At 40.7% G+C, this 24639-nt stretch overlaps 1 protein-coding gene across 10 annotated transcripts in view; it reads left to right on the plus strand.

Moving 5' to 3' along the window:
- Nucleotides 1-24639, plus strand: part of SPTLC1 (serine palmitoyltransferase long chain base subunit 1) — a 106432-nt gene that overhangs the window by 12420 nt on the left and 69373 nt on the right. For 9 of the 10 annotated variants that reach the window (XR_012127855.1, XR_012127856.1, XM_073228844.1 and 6 more), the window contains exons 4-5: nt 8977-9070; nt 9617-9689. The exons of the other annotated variant lie outside the window; for it this stretch is intronic. Coding sequence is in view for 7 of the 9 variants with exons in the window: in XM_073228844.1 (XP_073084945.1) it covers nt 8977-9070; nt 9617-9689 (167 nt within the window). In the remaining 2 variants the exon portion in view is untranslated. The remainder of the gene's footprint in view (nt 1-8976; nt 9071-9616; nt 9690-24639) is intronic. 10 annotated transcript variants of the gene reach the window in all.

A 24639-nucleotide genomic window follows, 5' to 3' on the forward strand; every position in this document is an offset into this window, starting at 1 on the left:
CTCAGGCTGCTGCTCTGCTATGACAGGGCTGCGCCAGAGGGGGAATGGGCAGGGGGAACGGATGGGAGGCTGTTTATCGCCTCAGAGCTGCACTTCCACACAGCGGATTAGGGTGCCTGGAGTTCCTTGGGATTCCCAGCTCCTGGGCTGAGTGTCCTGGGACGCTTCCATCCAGCCTTGGGGTCCCTGTCCCTTTTAGACTTTCAAAAAGCAGTTGCTTTTCTTTGTCCCAGGGGCGCCGGCTGCAGGGACCCGCTTGCAGGTTTTACTGTTCCCTTTCCCTAGTATCCAGCACCCCACATACTGTGTGTCTTTATTCCCGGTGTGGATGTATAGGGCTGGGTATTTAGCAGTCCTGGGTTCCCCCTCCCTCCCTGCTCCAACTCCTCTCCTCTTCCTGGGAGCTGGGGTAGGGGTGGCGCTCTATTCCTACCAGGCCGCGGCTTGTATCTTACCCCCTTCGTGAGGTGCTGGGTTCTTGCAAGTGTAGATGTAGCTTGGCTGTTGTCCTTTATCTTCTGGTCTCTCTTTTACGGATAGTTGTATTTGTTGTATTTTCAAAAATATATATGGTTTTACGAGGAGATTTCCGCTGCTCTGCTCATGCCGCCATCTTGGCTCCTCAGTGTATGTGCTTTTTTAAATTAAGTATATTAAGTATGCAGAAAATACTAGACACATATTGACCCACCACCCAGAATTAATAGGCATTAGCATTTTGCAATCTTTAAACCTACTTGAAAAATAAAGAAAACATTACAAATATACCTGAGAAACCTCCTTCCCATCGACTGCTTATCCCCACCTTCCACTCAAGATAACCGCTGTTGCTGTCTTCAAGTTGGTGTACTTCTTTCCTTTGCTTGTGACATACTTTTACCACGTATTCCTTTCACCATGGAAATTCTTTGTATTTTGTCTAAAAATGTGATGCAGATATTCTCCTGAATGTATCCTCCCACTTCTGGTCTGATCTAAGAAAGGCTGCTTTGCTTCTATGGATTTCTGTGGCCTTATAAAAGTTTTACGTGTTCTGAAAGCACACATACTAATAACCACAAATGTTATGGTTAAGGACCCCTCCCTACCCCAGAGGCTCAGTGATCTGTTTTCCATATGTCGGTCACCTGTCCCAGCGTTCTCAGTTGAATAGTTCATTTTTAACACGGACTGGAAGTTTCCCCTCTTTTGTATATCACATTCCCTTGCAAAGGGTCTGTTGCCAGCTTTATTTCTATCTTTCAGTATGTTTGTGTCTCCTTGTGCCAGAACCTCATTCATGGAAATGCCACAGCTTAAGAACAGGCCTCGACCAGAGTGAGTTCTTCACCTTGTTCTTCAACATTGTCTAGGCTGTTCTCAACTCAACTCTTTATTCCTCACTGAATTTCGGTCTGGGTGATCAAATCTGACCAATAAATGGGCTTGAGTTGACTAGCAGTTCACTGATTTTGTGGATCAGTTTAAAAAGAATTGGAATCTTGGTAATGCCGAATCTTGTCACCCTGTACCTGGCGTATTGCATGTATACTGAGGTCTTCCATATCCCACCGTGAACTTACATAATTTCTTGATAAAGACTTTGCTTATCTTCTTTTCCCTGCTGTCTATTTTGAAGTAATAGTAGGTTCACATGCACTTGTAGGAGATACTACAGAGAGATCCCATGTACCCTTCATCAGTTTCCCCCCACGTTACCATCTTGGCTGTCATATAGTGCATCACAGCCAGGAAGCTGACACTGTACATCTTCTAATACATTTCTCTCTAGGTACCAGAGAGTTTTTGTTGCTGTCATGAGGAGCATGTTTTTCTTCCTGGGACACCTCTCTTGTTGTGTTGAATAGGAGTGGTGACAAGGGCCTCTGTGTCCTGTTCCTGGTGGCTTCGTAGCCATAACCTGTATCAAGTTGATAGGCCTTTCTATCTCTTCCTAGTTTGCTGAGGGAACTTTTTCAATAGTTTTCAAAATCAGAATATTAAATTGTATCAAGTACATTCTCTGTACCTATTGAGACGACGACCATATATGACTTTGAACCATGTATGCCTTTCACCATGGAAATTCTTTGTATATTATATATTAAATTATATATTCCAGTTACTATATTAAATTATACAGATAGGATTTTAAAATTACTCATACATATACATTTCTGTGAGAAGTACTGCAGTCCAGCATGCCACCCTTCCTCATGCCAGATTCCCACTTTAGAAGTCAACACTTTCCATTTCTATAGCTTTTTTTCCTGGCATTTCTCTGTTTTTTCTAAAGAGTTTGCCTGTGTGATTCTTTCTTCTTTTTTCTTTCTTTCACGGTGTTAGTTACACCCATTAATTGTAGAGGTGAAGGCTGGCTCTCTGAAGATGCGCACAGACTTGCTGCTGCAGTCCTATAGTGGCCCCTGCAGGGCCCTTGTGTGGACTAGCATGGCTGCCCCCCGCAAATTCAGCAGCCTCCCTGGCACCCTCAGTGGGGCTGGAGCTGCACAGCCACACAGCTGCCCCCATCTTCCCTTCTCCCGGCAGTCTTGTCGTTTCGCAGTGTGTCCTAGATCACTCGGTGTTTGCATTTCCGTGATTGTATTAATACCGTCCATTCAGCAGCCATTTCTTTTTCACTATGCAAAATAGCTTAATTTAATTTTCTTTTCCCTGGAGTTAATCATTTTCCTTTGTTTGCTTGATTGCTTGCTTCTACATACCAGTCCAGTTCATCCTGTTGTCTTTCTCCAAGAGAGAGGATCTCCATTCAGAATGTTTAAACATTGGATTCATACTCTTTTCCCTTCCTGGAACCCTTGTCATTTGCTCCTGTCCTGACTGGTGCTCTGTGGAGCTGCTGCCCAGGGCTGCCTTACTCTCAGGAATCCCATGTGTCTCTCCTGCTCCAGCTGTCTCCGCTCGTGCTTTACTTCTTATGTTGGTAGAGTGTAGATAGACTCCTGAGGAAGGCCTGAAGGAAGGTAAATTATTTGAAACCATACACATCTTTAAATTATTTTACTTTACTCATACCCTGGAGTAATTGTTAAACTTGATTTTTTGTTTTTTAATTAAGGGATCACTGATACACACTCTTACTAAGGTTTCAGTGAAAAACATTGTGTTGTTGAACCTGATTTTAATACATCTGTTAGATACCCTCTCAGTGTCTGGTGATCCTTAACATAAATTTCTTTTCAATAAACTGAATATTTCATTGTCATCAGTAGTATTATGTAACTGCAAAAACCACAGAACAGTTTGAAGGCTGTTTTGTGGATAGTGATAACCTTAGTCACTTTTCAGTTTTTGCATTGCTTCTGCTTTCTGTACTGAGTTGACACAAGTGTAAGTGAGATTAGTCAACTTGGATAGATTTTTTTCGTTTAAATAACAGGCTTATTGATACATAATCCATATACAATAAAGTTCACCCTTTGAAAAGGTATGGAGTTAAGTGGGCTTTAGTTTATTTGCACCATATAGTTGCAGAATATTTTCATCCCCCCAAAAGAAATTCAACATGTGTGTTGAAAAGTAAGTTTAGTCTCTTTATTTTCTGTTCTTTTACTATTCTGGTTCCGTTTTAGTATTAGAGATACATTAGTTTTATCATTTTCTTAGCATGTATTCATTGCATTTGTGATTTTAATGAATTTGGTAATTTCATTGTCTAGAGTGAGTTTTTAATGCTGTTCAGGTTTCTTTCCTAACTTTTGTGTACTGTCATTGAGCAGTCCGAAACTTTTTTTTAACTTAACAGCCTCTCTTTTTTTTTCCTCTTGACTTTGACTTTCACCAAAGAGGACTCCTCCAGTGTGCTGTGTGGGGTGTAAACCTGGTATCTAGCTTTCTGGGAGCTGAGTTAGAGGAAGAGGACTCAGTGTCCCATTTTGCATTAGGCAGATTTGAAGTCTGTTTATCAAATGGCACCTGTTTCCTCACTGGTCCTTAGGACTTTTTGTTGATAGTCAGCCTTTCCAGAGAATTATACTACCATCATTATGCCAGGTGGGGAGGTGAGCTGCGGGAATGGGTACCCTTACGGAGGTTTCTATTCTCTCTTCCTGTATCCCATCCCACCTGTCTCTGCACTCACAGGGAGTTCTGCCCCAGTGTGTGAGCACTCTTCAGGAATTGCTGCTGGCCTCTGGCTGCCTGCCTGTGTTCAGCTCTCTCACTCCGATCTCTTTGACTGTGAAACACAACTTGTTACAACTGCTTTCCAGTTTCCAGCATAATGTAACTGTTACCTCTTTCTATGCTGTGGTCTTTGTGCGTTTAGACTGTCAGACCTTGTAGGCATTTTTGTGTGCTATTGTAAGGGACCAGAGATTGAAATGGGTTTTTTTCCTTCATTCTGTCTTGTTTACCAGAAGTCACTGGTAGGTTTTTCTATTAAATAATCCTTATATTCCTAGAATAAACCGTATTTTAAACATGAGTGTTTGGTTGGTTTTTCTACATTGCTGGATTTGTTTTGCTTAATATTTGTGATTTTTAACGTCTGTGTTGAAAAGTAAGTTTAGTCTCTTTATTTTCTTTTACTGTGCTGGTTCAGTTTTAGTATTAGAGATACATTAGTTTTATCATTTTCTTAGCATGTATTCATTGTGTTTGTGATTTTAATGAATTTGATAATTTCATTGTCTAGAGTGAGTTTTTAAAGCTGTTCAGGTTTCTTTCCTAAGTTTAGTGTACTGTCATTGAGCAGTTGTCCATTTCCTTTTAGTTTTTCAAATGTATTGGCATGAATTGATTTCTAGGATTGTCCTGGCCATGCATATATAAAATATATATACACATGTAACTTTATTACAGATGCATTGACGTATCTGTGGGATCATGTCTCCATTGCAGGCATTGTTTGTTTGTGTTTCTTCCTTTCTCACTCCAATTTGCCAGAGGCTTGCTTCTGTTGAGCTGAGGTGCTATGTTGCGTTCTCCATCTCGGGCCTCCCCACGAGGCCCAGGCCCCAGCCCTGTCCTCAGAGCCACCATGGTCAGCAGCCAGGAAAGGCAGTGCTCTCATTTGTTTTATTCTTTATTTCAGTCACCCCAGTGCCTGCCTCTGTTCTCCTCCCCTGAGGAGACCCATGGTCACAGCTTCCTGTTTTGATTTGATGTGTTACGTTATTTCTGTTACTAAAATGATTGATATTTTTATTATACTGAGTTTTTGAAGTTACATGATCTTAATGTTTTATGGATGTATGCTTTTAATTTTGTTCTCCAGACTTCATTCTAATTTTTTACAAGTTTTTTACTCAACATTTATTTTTTGAACATGTATTAGAGTGCGTACTCTGTTCTAGGAATGTGCTGAGCACATGGAGTATATTACAATCTTAGGCCAACAATGAAATACAGTGTTAGCTGGAATTAAGTGGTCTGAAGAAATGTCAAAGCAGAGCAGAGAGGTGGGTTGCTGGAGGGACTTCTGAATTATTTCTTCTGAGAGCTCCACAGTGTTCTGTTGTGTGTGGTCACCAGATTTTACCGAGCCCCTTTCCTCTGGATACCTCAGCTGCCCTCACTCCCTGCTGCCACAGAAAACCTGGTGATTAATAAGCCCTTGTGGACCTGTTTGAGTCTCTCTGGGGGTGTAGAACCAAGAGCGGGGTGCTGACAGTGTCTCATTTCCCAGTGGGATTTTTCCACATCGTGACACAGCTGTATCCACCTGTTCCCCCCAACTTCATGGAGGTTCCAGTTTCCCCACAGCCCTTTTGGGTAGCATTGCTTTACTTTGCATTTCTCTGATTATTTGAGTCTCATTTCACCTTATTAGCTGCTGTAGTTTCCCCTTCGAAAATGAATTGAATGCCTCTTTATCTTTTACCTCATTTTTTCCACCAGATTCCCAGCCTGTCTTGATCAGCAAGAGTCCTATATACTCTGTAGGTTTTAACCCTGGGTAGTTTTTGATGTAGTACACCTGCATTAATTCTAAGACACTTTTTTTCCTGTGTAAGATCTCTGACATGAATCTTAGAGCTGCTGACAGTCATTGTCAGCCAGTGGGGGGTTTTCACTGCCTGTGTACCTGTGAACGTGGTCGTGGCTGCGCTCACTGCCAGCTTCAGGTGAGTGAGGAGCACTGCTGGTAAGTCAGCTAGGCAGAGGCAGGAGAAACAGCCGGACCCCTACAGGAGGATTAAACGGCCGCTGTGACGAAGGCTTGAACATCTCATTGTCAAACTTGTGCTGCCTTTTAGTAACAGCTTCCTTTCTAGGCCCATGTGATTTGATTGGAGGAAAGATGAGTCTGGGAATTGAGTCCAGTAAGAAAGTTCCAATATCAGCACTTGAGAATGGGTGACACTCGCTTGCTTGTTGGGTAATTGCAGGGATGGTAGGGGAGCGCGGGATACTCCTGATAGTGGGAAGGAGAATCTGCACAGATCGCCATGGTGACTGTGACTCAGCAGAGGAGAGCAGACGGTTGGAACTCAGGTAGAGAGGGTAGGAATGTCCCTGAGCCATATCTTGCCTACATTCTCCTTTTCATAAGTGCACAAGTAGTGTGACAAAAATCTGTTCCTAAGAATGCCTAGGAGAACTTTTCATTAAATGTAAACTAAAAATTCTGGATGACAAGAAAACATTGTTACATTTTAATCAGTACTGTTTCTCTTCCTTAGTAGTAAATAAAATACAGTCAGTTACATCTTAGTGAAATAGAATCTCTTTATCATCCATCTATTAATTTTGTCTTTGGCATCTTCATTGAACCAAAGTTCATAATTTTGACTTGGTCAGATTCATCTGTTTTGGCCTCATGGTTTGGGTTTGGAGACTTGTCTTAGAAATCATTTCCTCCTCCAAGGTCTCATAGACATTCTTTTGCATTTTCTTCCGTTATCTTTCCCAGGATAACTTTAATGTCTGAAATTCACCTTTGTACATGGTTATTCAACTTCATTTTTCTGCACAGAAAATTAAATGTGTAACTTAGTAGTTTGTGGGGCTCCTGCTACCATTTACCATGTATTTATATATACACAGTTCTCTTGAGTTTTGGGTTCTTTTATTGATTAAGCTGTCTGTTCTCAGACCAGTACCAAACCTGTTGTTAATGGGGTTCTGTAGTATTTGTTTGTTTCTCTGGTAAATCACCGACCTTCTTGTTTCTAAGTTCATTTGTGTAATTACTGACTCTCACTAATAGTGATGTTATGATTTTTGATTAGTGAAGATTTTATTTTCCCTCCCTAAAGTCCTTTGAGGCCTTAATTGTGGAGCTGTCTTTCTAGATTGGTGTATTTCCCTCTGTGAGGGACCCTGAAGGGTCATAGGCTCCAGGATTCCTGCATCAGGTACTCAGTATGACTTAGCACTGCAAGCCTGCATGGGGCACACGTGTGAATCTTCCATTTCTCACTGGAAACGTCTCCCCTGCTGCCAGGGCTGAGCAGAAACAAGATGGCGACATTCCTGCATCGTGTTCCTCTTCCCAGCTCACCGACTGTGGGCAGGGCTTTGGGTGTACTTACTCTGACAACTCAGTTTCTCTGTGACTTACAGTCTTTGTTGAATGGCCTTGATTTCCCCAGCAGCAGGCTTTGGTAGGCACTTCTCAGCATGCACCTCTGCTGTCTGTCTCTGGGTGCCAACCAGGGACACCAGAGAGCGCTGTGGAGACCAATGGCGGCCCCAGGACTGGGAGCTCAGTGATGCCATGGTTTCGGAGTCACAGTGGGTGGTTTTACAGAGGAGGAGCCTGTGAAGCTGTATGGTAGGAGGAAGAAAATACTTATCATTTCTTCCAAGCCAGGCACTTTTATAGTAATTAGCCTAAAAGTTAGCTTCTCCTTGGTTTGTAGATGAAGAAACTGAGACTCCCAGTGGCCAAGTAACATCCTGAGGTTCTGAAGCTATTGGAGCCGTAATGCCAGTGGAGTTTGTTTGGCTGACTCTACTTGGCTGACTCTACAACCCATGTTCTTGTCACCAGGTCTTCTTGGCCTTTTATGTGAGTTCATCTGTTTCTCGAGCATGCTTTTCCTTCCTGATTTCTCATCATCTTTTGCTGTCTTTCTCATAGAAAACCATACTGAGGTTAAAACGTGCCAAGAGCAGTGTGTCTCAGCTTTCTCTGACTGCAGTGCATTTTGCAGGGCAGCCCAGTACACAGCCCGAGGCGTGTGGACATCTGCAACCCATCTGCTCGCCCTGTGAGGTGTATTCTGACATTTTGCTTTCCATCTTCTTCCTGTGGTTTCCTTCACTTGAAATAGTTTGGTTGTGATTAAATTGGTTTTACAACTCTTTAATGGCTCACAGCCATAGTTGGACTCTGCGTTTTGAAGCATGGCCTAGAGCTGGAGTGCCGTCAGCAGGGGACCTGATGGGCCATCTCCTCAAGAGCCCATCCCCTGTTGCAGCCAAACTGAGATCCAGATGGTCACCCTGTTTCCTTTCCTTTTTTACCTTTGGGGTTGGGATGTGGTAGGTGGAGAAGTCCTCTTAAACAGTATTCCAGCATTAACTTTAGAACTTGGAAACATATCCCACCTGTTCTTTTAGTTTCTTCCTATAGGTGTCCCGGGTTATGTATGTTGAAACTTCCTAACTGTAATAGGATCGTAACTTGCTCTGCCTAATCTTGCCTTGATCTTGATCTTTTCATATTTCCCCCATTTGTCTTATAGAGGTTTTTCTGAGGTACTTTATTTAGCTGCTTCTTTCCTAAGTGAGTTTTAAAGTCAACAGAAAGATTTTCTATGTATCCATCTTGGAGTTCTAACCTTTTTTTTTTTGAACTTAAGTAGAACAAGGTAGCCTTTAGAATAGAATTAATGACTGAATACCTGATTTTTAATACACCATTTTCTAATTTCACTTTATAGAAGTTAAAAAAGATCTGTAAGCCCAATATGCACATAGGGCAGAATGATAGCCCTTGTAGTCCAGTATGCGAGTGTGGCAGCACGTGCCCTGTGATCCAGATGTCCATTCAGGTTTACCACTCTCTTCTCTCTTCCCCAGCCCGCCAAGCCACAAAATTGTGGTGAATGGAAAAGAATGCATAAACTTTGCCTCATTTAACTTTCTTGGATTGTTGGATAACCCTAGGGTCAAGGTAAGTGGCATGTTTGCTGAAGTGGACAGATAGCATGACAGACATAAGGAAATGGACATAAAATAGACAAATGCATAATATTGGAAAGGGCTATCTAAGTGTTTTCATAGTATTCTTTTCTGATAGAGCTGTAAACTGGATTTTGGCAGAGGACAGCAAGAGTGGCTAACATGGCTCAGTGTTGAGGGACACCCAGAGAATTTTATGAGCCAGACCTGAATGATAGACCTGTGTAGATATTTACTCCATCTCTTTTTGGGACTACGGGCCAGTAAATGTTCTTGAGGAAAAACTTATGCTTACAAAAGTATATGGAGTTAATGCTAACAAGTATAAAGGCACTGAGTTGACCAGGTTTTGATAATCGAGCGAATACATCTTTTCAGTGTTTTAATCTAAATCATTACATCTCCCAGTTAGAATTGTCCTAGTTCTAAGGAAGAAAGGAAAATGGGGTAGGGAGGAAGGACCTATGTGGGTTAAAGAATAGGAAATGTTCGTTTCAAAGAGAAATTATTAAAATCTAATTTTTTTATTTCCCCAAAGGCAGCAGCTTTGGCGTCTCTAAAGAAGTATGGCGTGGGGACTTGTGGACCTAGAGGGTTTTATGGCACATTTGGTATGTTTCTGTCGTATTTTCAGATTACTGTTTTTGAGAATTAAGATTCAAGTTGATTGTAAAGCTCTTGGAAAAGATGTCCTTAATCAGTTGTGCTGGTGAGCTGGTGAGTGTGTTTCTTACCTAACCACGTAACCTCTGGGACATCTTGCATTTGGAACCACTGGTGGGAGATGCATTAGTCTGGGATTGCACACCACTTTGGAGATGAGCTGTGGTACCTCAGCTGTGCAGTGTTGGCAGGGCAGGGCAAAGCCTGAGCTGCTGTGGCACATGCCTCAGGACATGGGGGTGAAGAGACCATGTGTTCCTGTCACACATGACCATAGTTGTCTGGGAAGGGTCCAGCTGCAGGGAGCTCTGCTCTTCCCCATCTCCTTGTTGTTGTGTTGAGGACACTGCCCTTGTTGGCAGGGGTGAAGCCAGGTGGCCAGAGTGGGAGAGTAGGAATGCAGGCCAGCAGCGCCTGTGTGGTGAGCAGGTGGCGTTGTGCGTCCTGTCCCTGTTTCATTGGTGAGAGCATAACCTGAGTCATGCCTGCTGCAAAGGACATTGGGGTATAGTTCCTGGTGAGCAGCCTCACATGCCAGGAGGAAAGAGCAGAACAGATTAGGGGCCTAGAGACTGTGTGGCTCTTGTCTTTCCAGAATGCAGGTGGGAGATCATTGATTTCCTTGTGTGTGGTTGACCTGGGCACAGGCTAACTACAGCTTAAGGTAAGAGTGGTGATTTTAGATGTTACAAACTCCCTCAGAAGCATAAAGAAGATACCGGAGTTTTGTGTTTGCTTCCATTAAGTTTATATTATTCTTTGCATCTGAAAATTTCAAAAATGTTGCTAAATAATAATTCAAATGACTACATTATTGGAAATAACATTCTGGCTTAGAAAATGTCAAAGTTTTGGGGAATTAGAACTAAGGAAATCTCTTCTGTGTTCTGTTCTCATTTCCATTTCTGGATTTTTTTTTTTTTTTTACTTTAATAGTTAAGATGTTTTTTTTCAAGGGAACACCTTTCTTTATTCCTTGACTAGCTAGCTTAGTTGTTAAATTATTTATATTGGAAACAGATGAGGGAGTTAGTGTCTAAGAAAGGAACTTAAAAACCTTGTATTCCAGCAATCCTGCTATGCAAAACAGGAACAGGAAGCCCAGAGAGGATAAGTGACTTCCTGGAGGTCACACACCTCATTAATTTTAGCCTTAAACTAGAAACCAAGTATCCTCACTCCCAGTCTTAATATCAAGAGCAAAGATTTAAACATGCTCAGATCAGAGTTCTCTCTTTCTTCCAACCTAGTACAAGCATGGGTTCTTTGCTCAGATTTTTGTTGATAGGAAATTATTTCCTTATTAAGTATTAGAAAACCATGAACGTTTTTTTTTGTTTTGTTTTTCTTTTTTTTTAATTTTGTTATCATTAATTTACAATTACATAAAGAACATTATGTTTACTAGGGTCCCCCCTTCACCAAGTCCCCCCCACATACCCCTTCACAGTCACTGTCCATCAGCATAGGAAGATGCTGTAAAATCACTACTTGTCTTCTCTGTGTTGCACAGCCCTCCCCGTGCCCCCCCCCCACTATACATGCTAATCATAATGCCCACTTTCTTTTTCCCTGACCTTATCCCTCCCTACCCACCCATCCTCCCCAGTCCCTTTCCTTTGATAACAGTTAGTCCATTCTTGGGTTCTGTGACTCTGCTGCTGTTTTGTTCCTTCAGTTTTCCTTTGTTCTTATATGCCACATATGAGTGAAATCATTTGGTACTTGTCTTTGTCCGCCTCGTTTATTTCACTGAGCACAATACCCTCTAGCTCCATCCATGCTGTTGCAAATGGTGGGATCTCTTTTTTTCTTATGGCTGAGTAATATTCCATTGTGTATATGTACCACATCTTCTTTATCCATTCATCTACTGATGGACATTTAGGTTGCTTCCATTTCTTGGCTATTGTAAATAGTGGTGCGATAAACATAGGGGTGCACCTGTCTTTTTCAGACTGGAGTGCTGCATTCTGAGGGTAAATTCCCAGAAGTGGAATTCCTGGGTCAAATGGTATTTCTATTTTGAGCATTCTGAGGAACCTCCATACTGCTTTCCACAATGCTTGAACTAATTTACATTCCCAGCAGCAGTGTAGGAGGGTTCCCCTTTCTCCACAACCTCACCAACATATGTTGTTATTTGTCTTTTTGATTATGGCGATCCTTACTGGTGTGAGGTGATATCTCATTGTGGTTTTAATTTGCATTTCTCTGATGACAAGCAATGTGGAGCATCTTTTTATGTGTCTGTTGGCCATCTGAATTTCCTCTTTCGAGAACTGTCTATTCAGCTTCGCTGCCCATTTTTTAATTGGATTATTTGCTTTTTGTTTGTTGAGGTGTGTGAGCTCTAATTTGCATATTTTGGATGTGAACCCTTTATCGGATCTGTCATTTATGAATATACTCTCCCATACTGTAGGATACCTTTTTGTTGTATTGATGGTGTCCTTTGCTGTGCAGAAGCTTCTTAGCTTGATATAGTCCCACTTGTTCATTTTTGCTTTTGTTTCCCTTCCCTGGGAAGATATATTCATGAAGAAGTCACTCATGTTTATATCCATGAGATTTTTGCCTGTGTTTTTTTTCTAAGAGTTTTTGGTTTCATGACTTACATTCAGGTCCTTGATCCATTTCGAATTTACTTTTGTGTATGGGGTTAGACAGTGATCCAGTTTCATTCTCTTACATGTAGCTGTCCAGTTTTGCCTGCACCGTCTGTTGAAGAGACTGTCATTTCCCCATTGTATGTCCATGGCTCCTTTATCGTATATTCATTGGCCATATTATATGTTTGGGTTAATGTTTGGAGTCTCTATTCTGTTCCACTGGTCTGTGGCTCTGTTCTTGTGCCAGTACCAAATTGTCTTGATTATTGTGGCTTTGTAGTAGAGCTTGAAGTTGGGGAGCGAGATCCCCCCCACTTTATTCTTCCTTCTCAGAATTGCTTTGGCTGTTCGGGGTCTTTGGTGGTTCCATATGAATTTTTGAACTATTTGTTCCAGTTTGTTGAAGAATGTTGTTGGTAATTTGATAGGACTGCATCAAATCTGTAGATTTCCTTGGGTAGGATGGCCATTGTGACGATATTAATTCTTCATAGCCAGGAGCATTGGATGAGTTTCCATTTGTTAGTGTCCTCTTTAATTTTTCTTAAGAGTGTCTTATAATTTTCAGGGTATAGGTCTTTCACTTCCTTGGTTAGGTTTATTCCTAGGTATTTCATTCTTTTTGATGCAATTGTGAATGGAATTGTTTTCCTGATTTCTCTATTGGTTCATTGTTAGTGTTTAGGAAAGCCACAGATTTCTGTGTGTTAATTTTGTATCCTGCAACTTTGCTGAATTCCGATATTCTAGTAGTTTTGGAGTGTAGTCTTTAGGGTTTTTTATGTACAATATCATGTCATCTGCAAATAGTGACAGTTTGACTTCTTTACCAATCTGGATTCCTTGTATTTCTTTGTTTTGTTTGATTGCCGTGGCTAGGACCTCCAGTACTATGTTGAATAACAGTGGGGAGAGTGGGCATCCCTATATTGTTCCTGATCTCAGAGGAAAAGCTTTCAGCCTCTCGCTGTTCAGTATGATTTTAGCTGTGGGTGTATCATATATGGCCTTTATTATGTTGAGGTATTTGCCCTTTATGCCCATTTTGCTGAGAGTTTTTCTCATGAATGGATGTTGAATTTTGTCGAATGCTTTTTCAGCATCTATGGAGATGATCATGTGTTTTTTCTTCTTCTTTTTGTTGATGTCGTGGATGATGTTGATGGATTTTCGATTGTTGTACCATCCTTGCATCCCTGGGATGAATCCCACTTGGTCATAGTGTATGATACTTTTGATGTATTTTTGAATTCTGTTTTCTAATATTTTGTTGAGTATTTTTGCATCTACGTTCATAAGGGATATTGGTCTGTAGTTTTCTCTTTTGGTGGGGTCTTTGCCTGGTTTTGGTATTAGGGTGATGTTGGCTTCATGGAATGAATTTGGGAGTATTCCCTCCTATTCTTTTTTTGGAAAACTTTAAGGAGAATGGGTATTATGTCCTCTGTGTGTCTGATAAAATTCCGAGGTAAATCCATCTGACCTGGGGGTTTCATTCTTGGGTAGTTTTTTTATTACCGCTTCAATTTCATTGGTGGTAATTGGTCTGTTAAGATTTTCTGTTTCTTTCAGGGTCAGTCTTGGAAGGTTGTATTTTTCTAGGAAGTTGTCCATTTCTCCTGGGTTTTCCAGCTTGTTAGCATATAGATTTTCATAGTATTCTCTAATAATTCTTTGTATTTCTATGGGGTCTGTCGTGATTTTTCCCCTCTTGATTCTGATTCTGTTGATGTGTGTTGACTCTCTTTTTCTCTTAATAAGTCTGGCTAGAGGCTTATTTATTTTGTTTATTTTCTCGAAGATCCACCTCTTGGTTTCACTGATTTTTCTATTGTTTTATTCTCAATTTTATTTATTTCTTCTCTGACATTTATTATGTCCCTCTGTCTGCTGACCTTAGGCCTCATTTGTTCTTCTTTTTCCAATGTAGATAATTGTGACATTAGACTATTCATTTGGGATTGTTCCTCCTTCTTTAAATATGTCTGGATTGCGATATACTTTCCTCTTAAGACTGCTTTTGCTGTGTTCCACAGACATTGGGGCTTTGTTTTGTTGTTGTCATTTGTTTCCATATATTGCTGGATCTCCATTTTAATTTCGTCACTGATCCATTGATTATTTAAGAGCATGTTGTTAAGCCTCCATGTGTTAGTGAGCCTTTTTGCTTTCTTTGTACAATTTATTTCTAGTTTTATACCTTTGTGGTCTGAAAAGTTGGTAGAATTTCTATCTTTTGGAATTTACTGAGGCTCTTTTTGTGGCCTAGTATGTGGTCTATTCTGGAGAATGTTCCATGTGCACTTGAGAAGAATGTGTATCCTGTTGCTTTTGGGTGTAGAGTTCTATAGATGTCTATTAGGTCCATCTGTTCTAGTGTGTTTGTTCAGTGCCTCTGTGTCCTTACTTATTTTCTGTCTGGTGGCTCTGTCCTTTGGAGTCAGTGGTGTGTTAAAGTCTCCCAAAATGAATGCATTGCATTCTGTTTCCTCCTTTAATTCTGTTAGTATTTGTTTCACATATATTGGTGCTCCTGTGTTGGGTGCATATATGTTTATAATGGTTATATCCTCTTGTTGGACTGAGCCCTTTATCATTACATAATGTCCTTCTTTATCTCTTGTTACTTTCTTTGTTTTGAAGTCTATTTTGTGTGATACTAGTATTGCAACACCTGCTTTTTTCTCTCTGTTGTTTGCATGAAATACTTTTTTCTATCCCTTGACTTTTAATCTGTGCATGTCTTTGGGTTTTAGGTGCATGTCTCTTGTAAGCATGTCTTTGGGTTTGAGGTGAGTCTCTTGTAAGCAGCATATAGATGTGTCTTGCTTTTTTATCCATTCTATTACTCTGTGTCTTTTGATTGGTGCATTCAGTCCATTTACATTTAGGGTGATTATTGAGAGATATGTACTTATTGCCATTGCAGGCTTTAGATTCATGGTTACCAAAGGTTCAAGGTTAGCTTCTTTAGGAAGTTACTGTCTAACTTAACTCGCTCATTGAGCTATTATAAACACAGTCTGATGATTATTTCTCTCCCTTCTTATTCCTCCTCCTCCATTCTTCATATGTTGGGTGTTTTGTCCTCTTTTTAGGAGTGCTCCCATCTAGAGCAGTCCCTCTAAATTACCTTGTAGAGGTGGTTTGTGGGAGGCAAATTCCCTCAACTTTTGCTTGTCTGGGAATTGTTTAATCCCTCCTTCATATTTAAATGATAATCGTGCTTGATACAGTATCCTTGTTTCAAGGCCCTTGTGTTGCATTGCATTAAATATATCATGCCATTCTCTTCTGGCCTGTAAGGTTTCTGTTGAGAAGTCTGGTGATAGCCTGATGGGTTTTCCTTTGTGGGTGACCTTTTTTCTCTCTCTGGCTGCCTTTAATACTCTGTCCTTGTTGTTGATCTTTGCCATTTTAATTATTACATGTCTTGCTGTTGCCCTCTTTGAGTTCCTTCTGTTGTGAGTTCTGTGTGCTTCTGTAGTCTGAGCAACTATTTCCTCCCCCTGTTTGTGGAAGTTCTCAGCAATTATTTCTTCAAAGACCCTTTCTATCCATTTTTCTCTCGTATTCTTCTGGTACCCGTATAATGCAGATATTGTTCCTTTTGGATTGGTCACACAGTTCTCTTAATATTGTTTTATTCCTGGAGATCCTTTTATCTCTCTCTGCGTCAGCTTCTATGCATTCCTTTTCTCTGGTTTCTATTCCATCAGTGGCCTCTTGCATCTTATCCATTCTTTTTATAAATCCTTCCAGAGATTGTTTTATTTCTGTAATATCCCTCTGGACGTCATCCCTTAGCTCTTGTATATTTCTCTGCAGCTCTGTCAGCATGTTTATGTTTTTTATTTTGAATTCTTTTTCAGGGAGACTGGTTAGGCCTGTCTCTGCAGATCCTCTGTCAGGGGTTGTCTGAACTGTTTTCAACTGGACTAAATTTTTTTGCCTTTTCATGGTGATAGCGGTGGCTGTAGGTAGGTTGCGGGTGTGTCAGCTGGGAGAAGAAAATCCTTTCCTGCTTGTTGGATGCCTTGCCCTTCTCCGCTGCCTTTCAGTTACCCACACTCCTGGAGCAACCACTGGGTTTATCCCCTAAGCTGCTGTGGTTGGGTTTTTTGTCAGAGCAGCGCGGAGCCCTGTGGGGAGTGGCAGGCACAGCAGGTACGCTCTTCCTCAATAGCGGCGCCCCTGCCAGGCAGCTGTGTGCCAACAACGCCCTTTGGGTCTGGCCTGGGTGGCTGTGTGTCACAGTGGGATTCTGGTGGGCTGCTGGGAGTGTGGTTGCTCCCTCTGGCACTGCTGCAGGTGTGCATGGGCCTCTCCCGCGTGGACCTCTCCCGGGCTCTTCTGGTGCCACTGCTGCTGGCGCGCACAGGCAGCTCCCGGGCTATTTGGTCGCCGCCGCTGCAGTCTTGCACGAGCCCCTCCCAGTCCCCTCTGGCACTGTCGGTGCACACGGCCGCTCCTGGTCCCCTCTGGCATCACCACCCCCAGCACGCACTACCACTACCACTCTCCCACTACTGCGCCAGTTGGGGGAATGACTGGCAGGCTGCTTAGTGCCGTGAGGGGCTTCAGAGCTGCACTGCCGCCCAGGGGCTTAGGGTGCCTAACGTTCCCCGAGATTCCCAGCTGCTGGGTAAGAGTACCGGGACGACCTTGTCCAGCGGTGGGGTCCCTGTCTCTTTAAGACTTGCAAAAAGCACTCGCTTTTCTTTTGTCTCAGGTGCGCCAGTTGTGGGGACTTGCCCACAGGTTTTGCTTTTCCATTTCTCTAATATCCAGCACCCTGTGCACCTGTGTCTGCGCTCCGCGTGTGGATTTGTGGAGGTTGTTGTTTAGCAGTCCTGAGCTTTCACTCCCTCTGCATTTCAACTCCTTTCTTCCCTCCTGGTTCTGGGGTGGGGGAGCGTTCGTGTCACACCTGGCTGCAGCTTGTATCTTATCCCCTTCGTGTGATATTGAGTTCTCGCAGATGTAGATGTATCCTGGCTGTTGTACTGCATCCACTTGTGTCTCTTTTAGGAATAGTTGCATTTATTGTATTTTCATAAATATATATGTTTTTGGGAGGAGATTTCCACTGAAGTACTCATGCTGCCATCTTCCCATGATCCAGGAACGTATTTTTTATGGGGTTATTTGTTGTAATCTAGTAAATAAGGCTTTCTTTCTATGATTTGCCTACTGGGATAAAGAAATTGCTTTCTTAAAAGCCTCTCTTCTGGTGGAATATATTTACATGCATGACATTGGCCTCTGCTTGGGAGTTAATCTGAGGAGACAGATAAGAGATTCAAATCTTCAAGACCAGTTTTACCAGAGCTGTTAAGATAGCCTAGTCAACTTGCCATCTGGATCACCTGACATTTAATATGCATTGTAGTAGGATGCTGTGTGCTTCCAATTGTGGGGTCTTCAGTGTTTTTTTAAATTAATTTTTCTTGATTGAATAATTCAGTCCATGATACAAACTTCAAAATGTTTATGGAGAATGAAAAGTCATCTTCTCCCAACAACCATCCCACCCAGCCCCCCCAAAAGACAGCTACTATCAGTAGTTTCTTATTAATTGTTCCAGAGACTTTTTCAGCTTAGCAAACCACACCTACACATTATTTTTTCACTCCCCCATTTTTACAGAAATGGTAACATGGCACATGCATGTTGGGTGAGTTTAAATTTAAATTGGATTTGTTCTTCCTGGTGTCTGAAGGGGCCACCAGAGGCAGGGTAATGAACAGAGCTGGGTATCAGCTCCTCTGTAAACTACTTTATTGGTCACTGAGCCTGTCTTATCCTAACTGTAGGTGAAGGTTCAAACAGACAATGGCATCTGGACAAAGGTTGTAGGTTATTTTGAAGTGTGATGGTTTTCTGACAAGACACCAAACTCACAGCTTGGAGTAATGTGTAATGTTTTCCAAGTGCCCCGTCCTACACACATCACTATGTCTCAGTCCTCCTTACAGTTGCTCATGCCTACTTCTCATCTTCTTTCCTTTCTTCAGATGTATATTGTCCATTCTTTGTTTTTTAGTTTTCCTAACCAGATTTTTTTTCTGTATTTGCCCTATTCTGGAAGTAATCACTTAAATGATTGTAGTTACAGTAAATTACCTTGAAATTTCAGCTTTGGATAAAATTAGAGAAGCTACTTGAAGTCAGCTAAGGTTAAATTCTAAATCTCTGAAATACCCTCTGTATTAAAATTATTCTAAATATTTAGGGTACAACTGCCCTTTGCTCTGAGCAATAAAGCAGATGTGAGGACCCCTTTCCTGTAATTTGAAGTTGCTTGTGTATTTTGTGAAGCTTAGGGTCTCTTTTCCCTGGATCCCACAAAAGGCTGCTTTTAATTTTATCCTTTTTTTTTTCTGGAGGTATCACACTCAGGCATTTATTTTTCAAAGGTGAAAATATTCCTTTTCTCAACTTTTCAGATAACTCACTTGTAAAAGTAAGTTTCCTTATTAAAACATTCTTTTTATGATTTCATAGGAACATATTAGATGATTGGTACAGCAAAAGAAAATTGAACAACAGTTGAGTTAAAATTAATCTAGTTTCTTAGCTAAATGTTCTCCTGCATCCTAAAGGTCTGGCAGGTGGATCCGAACGAGATCTTAGAACAGTCTTACAAGGATGGTATGATGACAAGTTTTCCACCTTCTCATTTTATTCTTGTAATGTGTATTTGAGAACTGAGCAAGTGGTTTTATCAGGTTGTAGGGCCTTCCTTTCCCCTAAGACTAATGGGGTCCCAACACACTTTGATAGTTTCTCTTGTTGAACCTTTTTGTGTATTTGTTTTGTTTTAATATTCTCAGATCTCATTTACCTGTGGCTTTTTACTGGTTCCTCATGATCCGCTTTGCATATATAGTGCCTCCTTGGCTCTTTGGTCTTAAACGAGATCAAAACACCTTTAGTAGCAGTGTTTTCTGGTGAGAGAGAGTGGTATTTAATTGTGTTCTAGAGCCAGTAGACAACAATTACTTATTTAATTTTTAAAAATATTTTCTTTCTTTGTTTTTAAGTGGCCAGTGAACCATGGCTGCATGTTTCAGTAGGAAGAACATTTAGTCTTTAAATTCCTAGATCTGCCACTTCTCCGTCCCCATCACAGGATTGTATTTTTTACAGTGTAGGAAGGGGGCAATCCTTATTTGCACAGCTTAGAACATTTTGGTAAGAATCACCCAAGATACTGCATGTGAAAATATTTTGAGAAACATTCAGCACTGTATGTTCTAAAGAATGCATAAGTGATATTATTTGTACTTTGAAGAAAATTTAACTAAGTCTCAAGGGATTAAAAAAAAGTAACACAAAAATATGGAGGACTTAGAGAAAATGTAGTTGGTAGCTTATTGATTGTTTTTAAAGCATTCTAAAATTGACTGTTTTATGGTCTTTTCTCTGGAAAACAACCAAGAAGGCCATAATCTCTTACTAGAATAAATGGGAAATTGAACAAGTGACTTTTAATATAAAATAGTCCTTAAATTTCTGGGATTTGAATGACTTAATTAGAAAATAGAGTGGGTTTTTTTCATCGTACAGGAAAACTCTTATTTTAAAAATATTGATTTAATTGAACAAATACTACACAGTGTATTGCTTTTCCATGCCAGGCATTGTTGTCAGTGTTTTATAAGCGTTTTCTCATGTGGTTCTCATAATAGTCCTTTAAAGCAGGTATGCCTGTTACCATTTGGTAGAGAAAAGACCTGAGAGGCACACAGCAGTTTCAGACCTGTCCACTGTCCACACCGGGTGATGAGGGGACCCCCTGTGATAGCTGCTATGACCAGGCCCTATACTGGGGGCCCGGTATCCTGTGCTGGCCTTGCCTCTGGTCCTTTAGGTTCTGATGAGGGAGCAGGTGCAAGAAGGGGCAGTCTGTTCTGCAGAGGAAACAGAAACTTTCTGGCCACTTTCGTCCTTGGCCTTTTCCCTGCTGAGATTGTTGCTGGAAGTTCATCAGAGAATGGAATGCTTTACTTGGGCTTCATGCAAATGTATGGCACCAGTCTGTAAAATGGATCATATACATAGAACACAGACATCAGAAGCCAGAGAACATATTCTGGCAGTTTTCCTTTTTGCTGCCTCTGTCTCCTTTGGGTTGAGAGTTTCTTCACTGCATAGAGTAACTGTCATACATCAAGAGAAATTATGCAGCTGTTCGTATTTACCTATCAGAAAACCTGCATTGTAAGGCTGACATCAACTAAAACCCAGTGTCTTTAGCTAGAAAGAGGAAAAGGCCAGTTTTTTAAAAAAAATTTGGAGGCAAACAAGAACTGGTAAGTCATTGATTTATTGTATAGAGGTTCTTCTTACCAGTTTAATAGCAATGATGTCAGAATGCTTACAAGTACATACTAAAGGCCATATACAGCAGACCCACAGCTAGTAACATCATACTCAACTGCAAAAAGCTAAAAAGCTTTTTTCTAAGATCGGGAATAGGACAAGGATGCCCACTCTTACCACTTTTATTCAGCGTAGCACTGAAGTCCTAGCTACAGCAATCAGACAAGAAAAAGAAATAAAAGGCATCCAAATTGGTAAGGAAGAAGTTAAATTGTCACTGTTTGCAAATAACATGATACTATATACAGAAAACCCTAAAGACTCCACCAAAAAACTGCTAGAACTAATATGGATTTAGCAAAGTCACAGGATACAAAATCAGTGTGTAGAGGTCTGCTGCATTCCTGTATACTAATAATGAACTAGCAGGAAATCAAGAAAGCAATTCCATTTACAATTGCATCAAAAAGAATAAAATATGTCAGAATAAACCTAACCAAGGAGGTGAAAGACCTGTATTCTGAAAACAGTATGACACTGATGAAAGAAACTGAAGAATACCCAAATAAATGGATATCTATCCTACACTCATGGTTAGAAAGAATTAATATTGTCAAAGTGGCCATCCTGCCCAAAGCAGCTCACAGATTCAGTGCAATCCCCATCAAAATACCAGTTGCTTTTTTGAATACATTAGAGTAAATAATCCTAAAATTTGTATGGAACCACAAAAGACCCCTAACAGCCAAAGCAATCGTGTTAAAGAACAAAGCTTGAGATACCGCACTCCCTGACTTCAAGCTATACTCCAGGGCTTCAGTGATTAAAATAGTGTAGTACTAGCACAAGAACAGACCCATTGATCAATGGAACAGAATAGACAGCCCAGAAATAAACCCACACATATATGGTCAATTAGTATATGATGAAGTAGCCATGAATATACAATGGTAAAAAGATAGTCTCTTTAATAAATGGTATTGGGAAAATTGTAGAGCTACATGCAAGAGAATTGAACTGGATTACTGTCTAACACCATACACAAACCCAAAATGGATTAAAGATCTAAATATAATGCATGAAACCATAAAACTCTTAGAAGAAAACATAGGCAAGAATCTCTCAAACATAAGCATGAGTAATCTTTCTGTATATGCAAAGGAAACAAAAGTAAAAATAAACAAGTAGGACTACATCAAACTAAAAAGCTGTATAGCAAAGGAAACCATCAGCAAAATGAAAAGGCAACCTATGGTGTCGAAGAATATATTCATAAATGATATATCTGATACGGGGCTAATATCCAAAATATTTAAAGAATGCATACACCTCAACAGTAAAAAAACAAATAACATTATTAAAAAATGGGCTGAGCACCTGAACAGATTTTTTCCATGAAAAGATGCTCCACATCACTAAAATGCAAATGAAAACCACAATGAGAGATAACCCCACAGCAGTCAGAATGGCCACTCTCCAAAAGACGAGAAATAACAAGTGTTGGTGAGGATGTGAAGAAAAGGGAACCCTCCTAAACTTTGGTGGGAATGTAAATTGGTGCTGCCACTATGAAAAGCGGTATGGAGGTTCCTCAAAAAACTAAGAATTGAAATACCGTACAACCCAGTTATTGTACTTCTAGGAATTTACCCAGAGAAGACAAAATCATTAATTTGAGAGGATATATGCACTCTGATGTTTATTGCTGCATTATTTACAATAGCCAAGATAAGGAAGCAAACCAAGATATGGAAGAGGTGTCCATCAAAGATGAATGGGTAAGAATATGTGGTACTTACAGAATGGAATATTCAGCTATAGAAAATGAACACTTACCATTTGCAACAACATGGATGGACCTAGAAGGTATCATGCTAAGTAATGTCTAAGTTATGCAGAGTAAGACAAATATCAGATGATTTCACTTACATGTAGAATCTAAAAACAAAACAAAATGAACAAAACAGTGATAGACTCATAGACACTGCAAAGTGACTGATGGTTACCATGGAGGAGGGGTCTGAATGGGTGGGTGAAATAGGTGAAGGGGTAAAGAGACAAAATCTCAATGAAAATATAAATTAGTCATGGGGACGAAAGTAAAGCATAGAGAATATAGTAAATAATGTTGTAACATCCTGTGTTTACAGGTAGTAACTACACTACTTGGAGTGAGGCTCTTACAATGTAAATAACTGTCGAATCTCTATGTTGTATACTTAAAACTAATATAATATTATATGTCAACTATATTTCAATTAAAAAAATAGAAAAAGTGTTATAAGTATAATGATGAGAATGTTCCCAGCATACAGTTCTCATGAGCTGGGAAACTAAAGCCCTGTCTCATTGCTCATCAGAGGAAAGAGTCATTTAGAGCTAAGTCTACAGAATGATATAAAATCCCTATTGTAGTTAGCAAGAATAGTTTGTCTCTATCCATGGCATGTTTTTTGTTTTTGAAATGGACATACTGAATAAAAGCAATTCACTGTGGCTTAAGTAGTTCATCTGTGAGCTAAATTGTGAGGATTTGGGGTAGATTATCCCAATTTAGAGGCAGCATTATCATTTGAAGGAGGCTTCTCCGGGGGACCTGCCCTCCCATCTGATCAGAAGTGGGGGTGGAGGTGAGATGGTGAACCACCCACCAGCTGTGCTCAGCTGGGTGCGGGGTGCCTGGTCCCAGTGCTTTGCTAATTTCCTCATTCTTGCCAGATTCTGCCTGAAACCTTTCACTGGCAGCATTTCTTGTAGAAGGGCTGGCCTCAGGTGCAGGGTCAAGTGCCCGGACTTTGTGGTGATAATGTCACAGATCTGATGATTGGAGAGCTGAGCACCTCTTGGTACCGTTTCGATCAAATGGGTACCTTCTTGACTTTGTTGTGTAAGACCCCACGTTTCTGTTACGTCGCAACTTGTCGGGTCTATCAGATGACTGTAACTGATTGGCAATAGAAATCAAGTGGCACTAAATGTACTTTTTGTAATAAGCTGTGTTGGTATATATTTTAACTTAGAAATAGAGGCATGCTTAGTTTTTTAATCATTACTTGATTATAATGGATAAATAGTCCATGTTCATAATTCCATAACATCCTTTAGGAAGACTGTAAATAAAGCGGACTTCAATTTATTCTGTTTTCTGGCTATTGCTATTGAATTTTCTAATTCCTCTCTTGCTATCAAATTAGGATTTGGCTTAGACCATTTGTGTCCTGTCTCAGTAGCTGCTTCCTACCTAGCCTTTGATTCAGAAACGTGTTCTCTGTTTACTCAACCCTGGAGACATTGTAGTTCCGAGTGCAGAGGGCCCCAGTGCCATTGAAGGCACAGCTTAGCCTTGTTCCTGTCCGCAGGGCCCACAGTTCTCCCGCCACATCTGCCAGATGCCTTTCTTGGCTTGTATCACTGTGTCAAGTGGCAGAAACCGTATTTCCCTGATCCTGTGCTTATCACAGAATCTGTCTTATTAATGTTTGATTAGTGAATTAACTGAGAAGATTGTTGGACCCCCTCATCTGATTTTTTAAAATAGAGTCCTTTTTTATTTTTATAATTCTTAATTTTGCCTTTCACTAGTTAAAAAGCATCACAATGAGGTTAGCTTATCTGTGATGGATGAATGAGTGGATTTATAGATTTCAGACACTTGATTCAGATGTATTGAGAGTTGTTTTCTTATTTCCTGTAGCTGAACTGACCTTGCCCCCTTGTGCCTCCTTGGAAGGTGGTGGAAACCTTACCCTTGACGGCCAATGGTGTCTCTGTCCCTTACAGTGGAAATAGCTGGAGAGGCTGTTGGGGAGTCCCCACAGCTCAAAAGTCTCGCGGTCCTGATGCAGAGTATGGGGGCGCTTTTTTTTTTTTTTTTGAGAGGGCATCTCTCATATTTATTGATCAAATGGTTGTTAACAACAATAAAATTCAGTATAGGGGGGTCAATGCTCAATGTACA

The sequence above is a fragment of the Manis javanica genome, chromosome 2 (assembly GCF_040802235.1).
Source record: "Manis javanica isolate MJ-LG chromosome 2, MJ_LKY, whole genome shotgun sequence".
In the NCBI taxonomy this organism is placed as follows: Eukaryota; Metazoa; Chordata; class Mammalia; order Pholidota; family Manidae; genus Manis; species Manis javanica.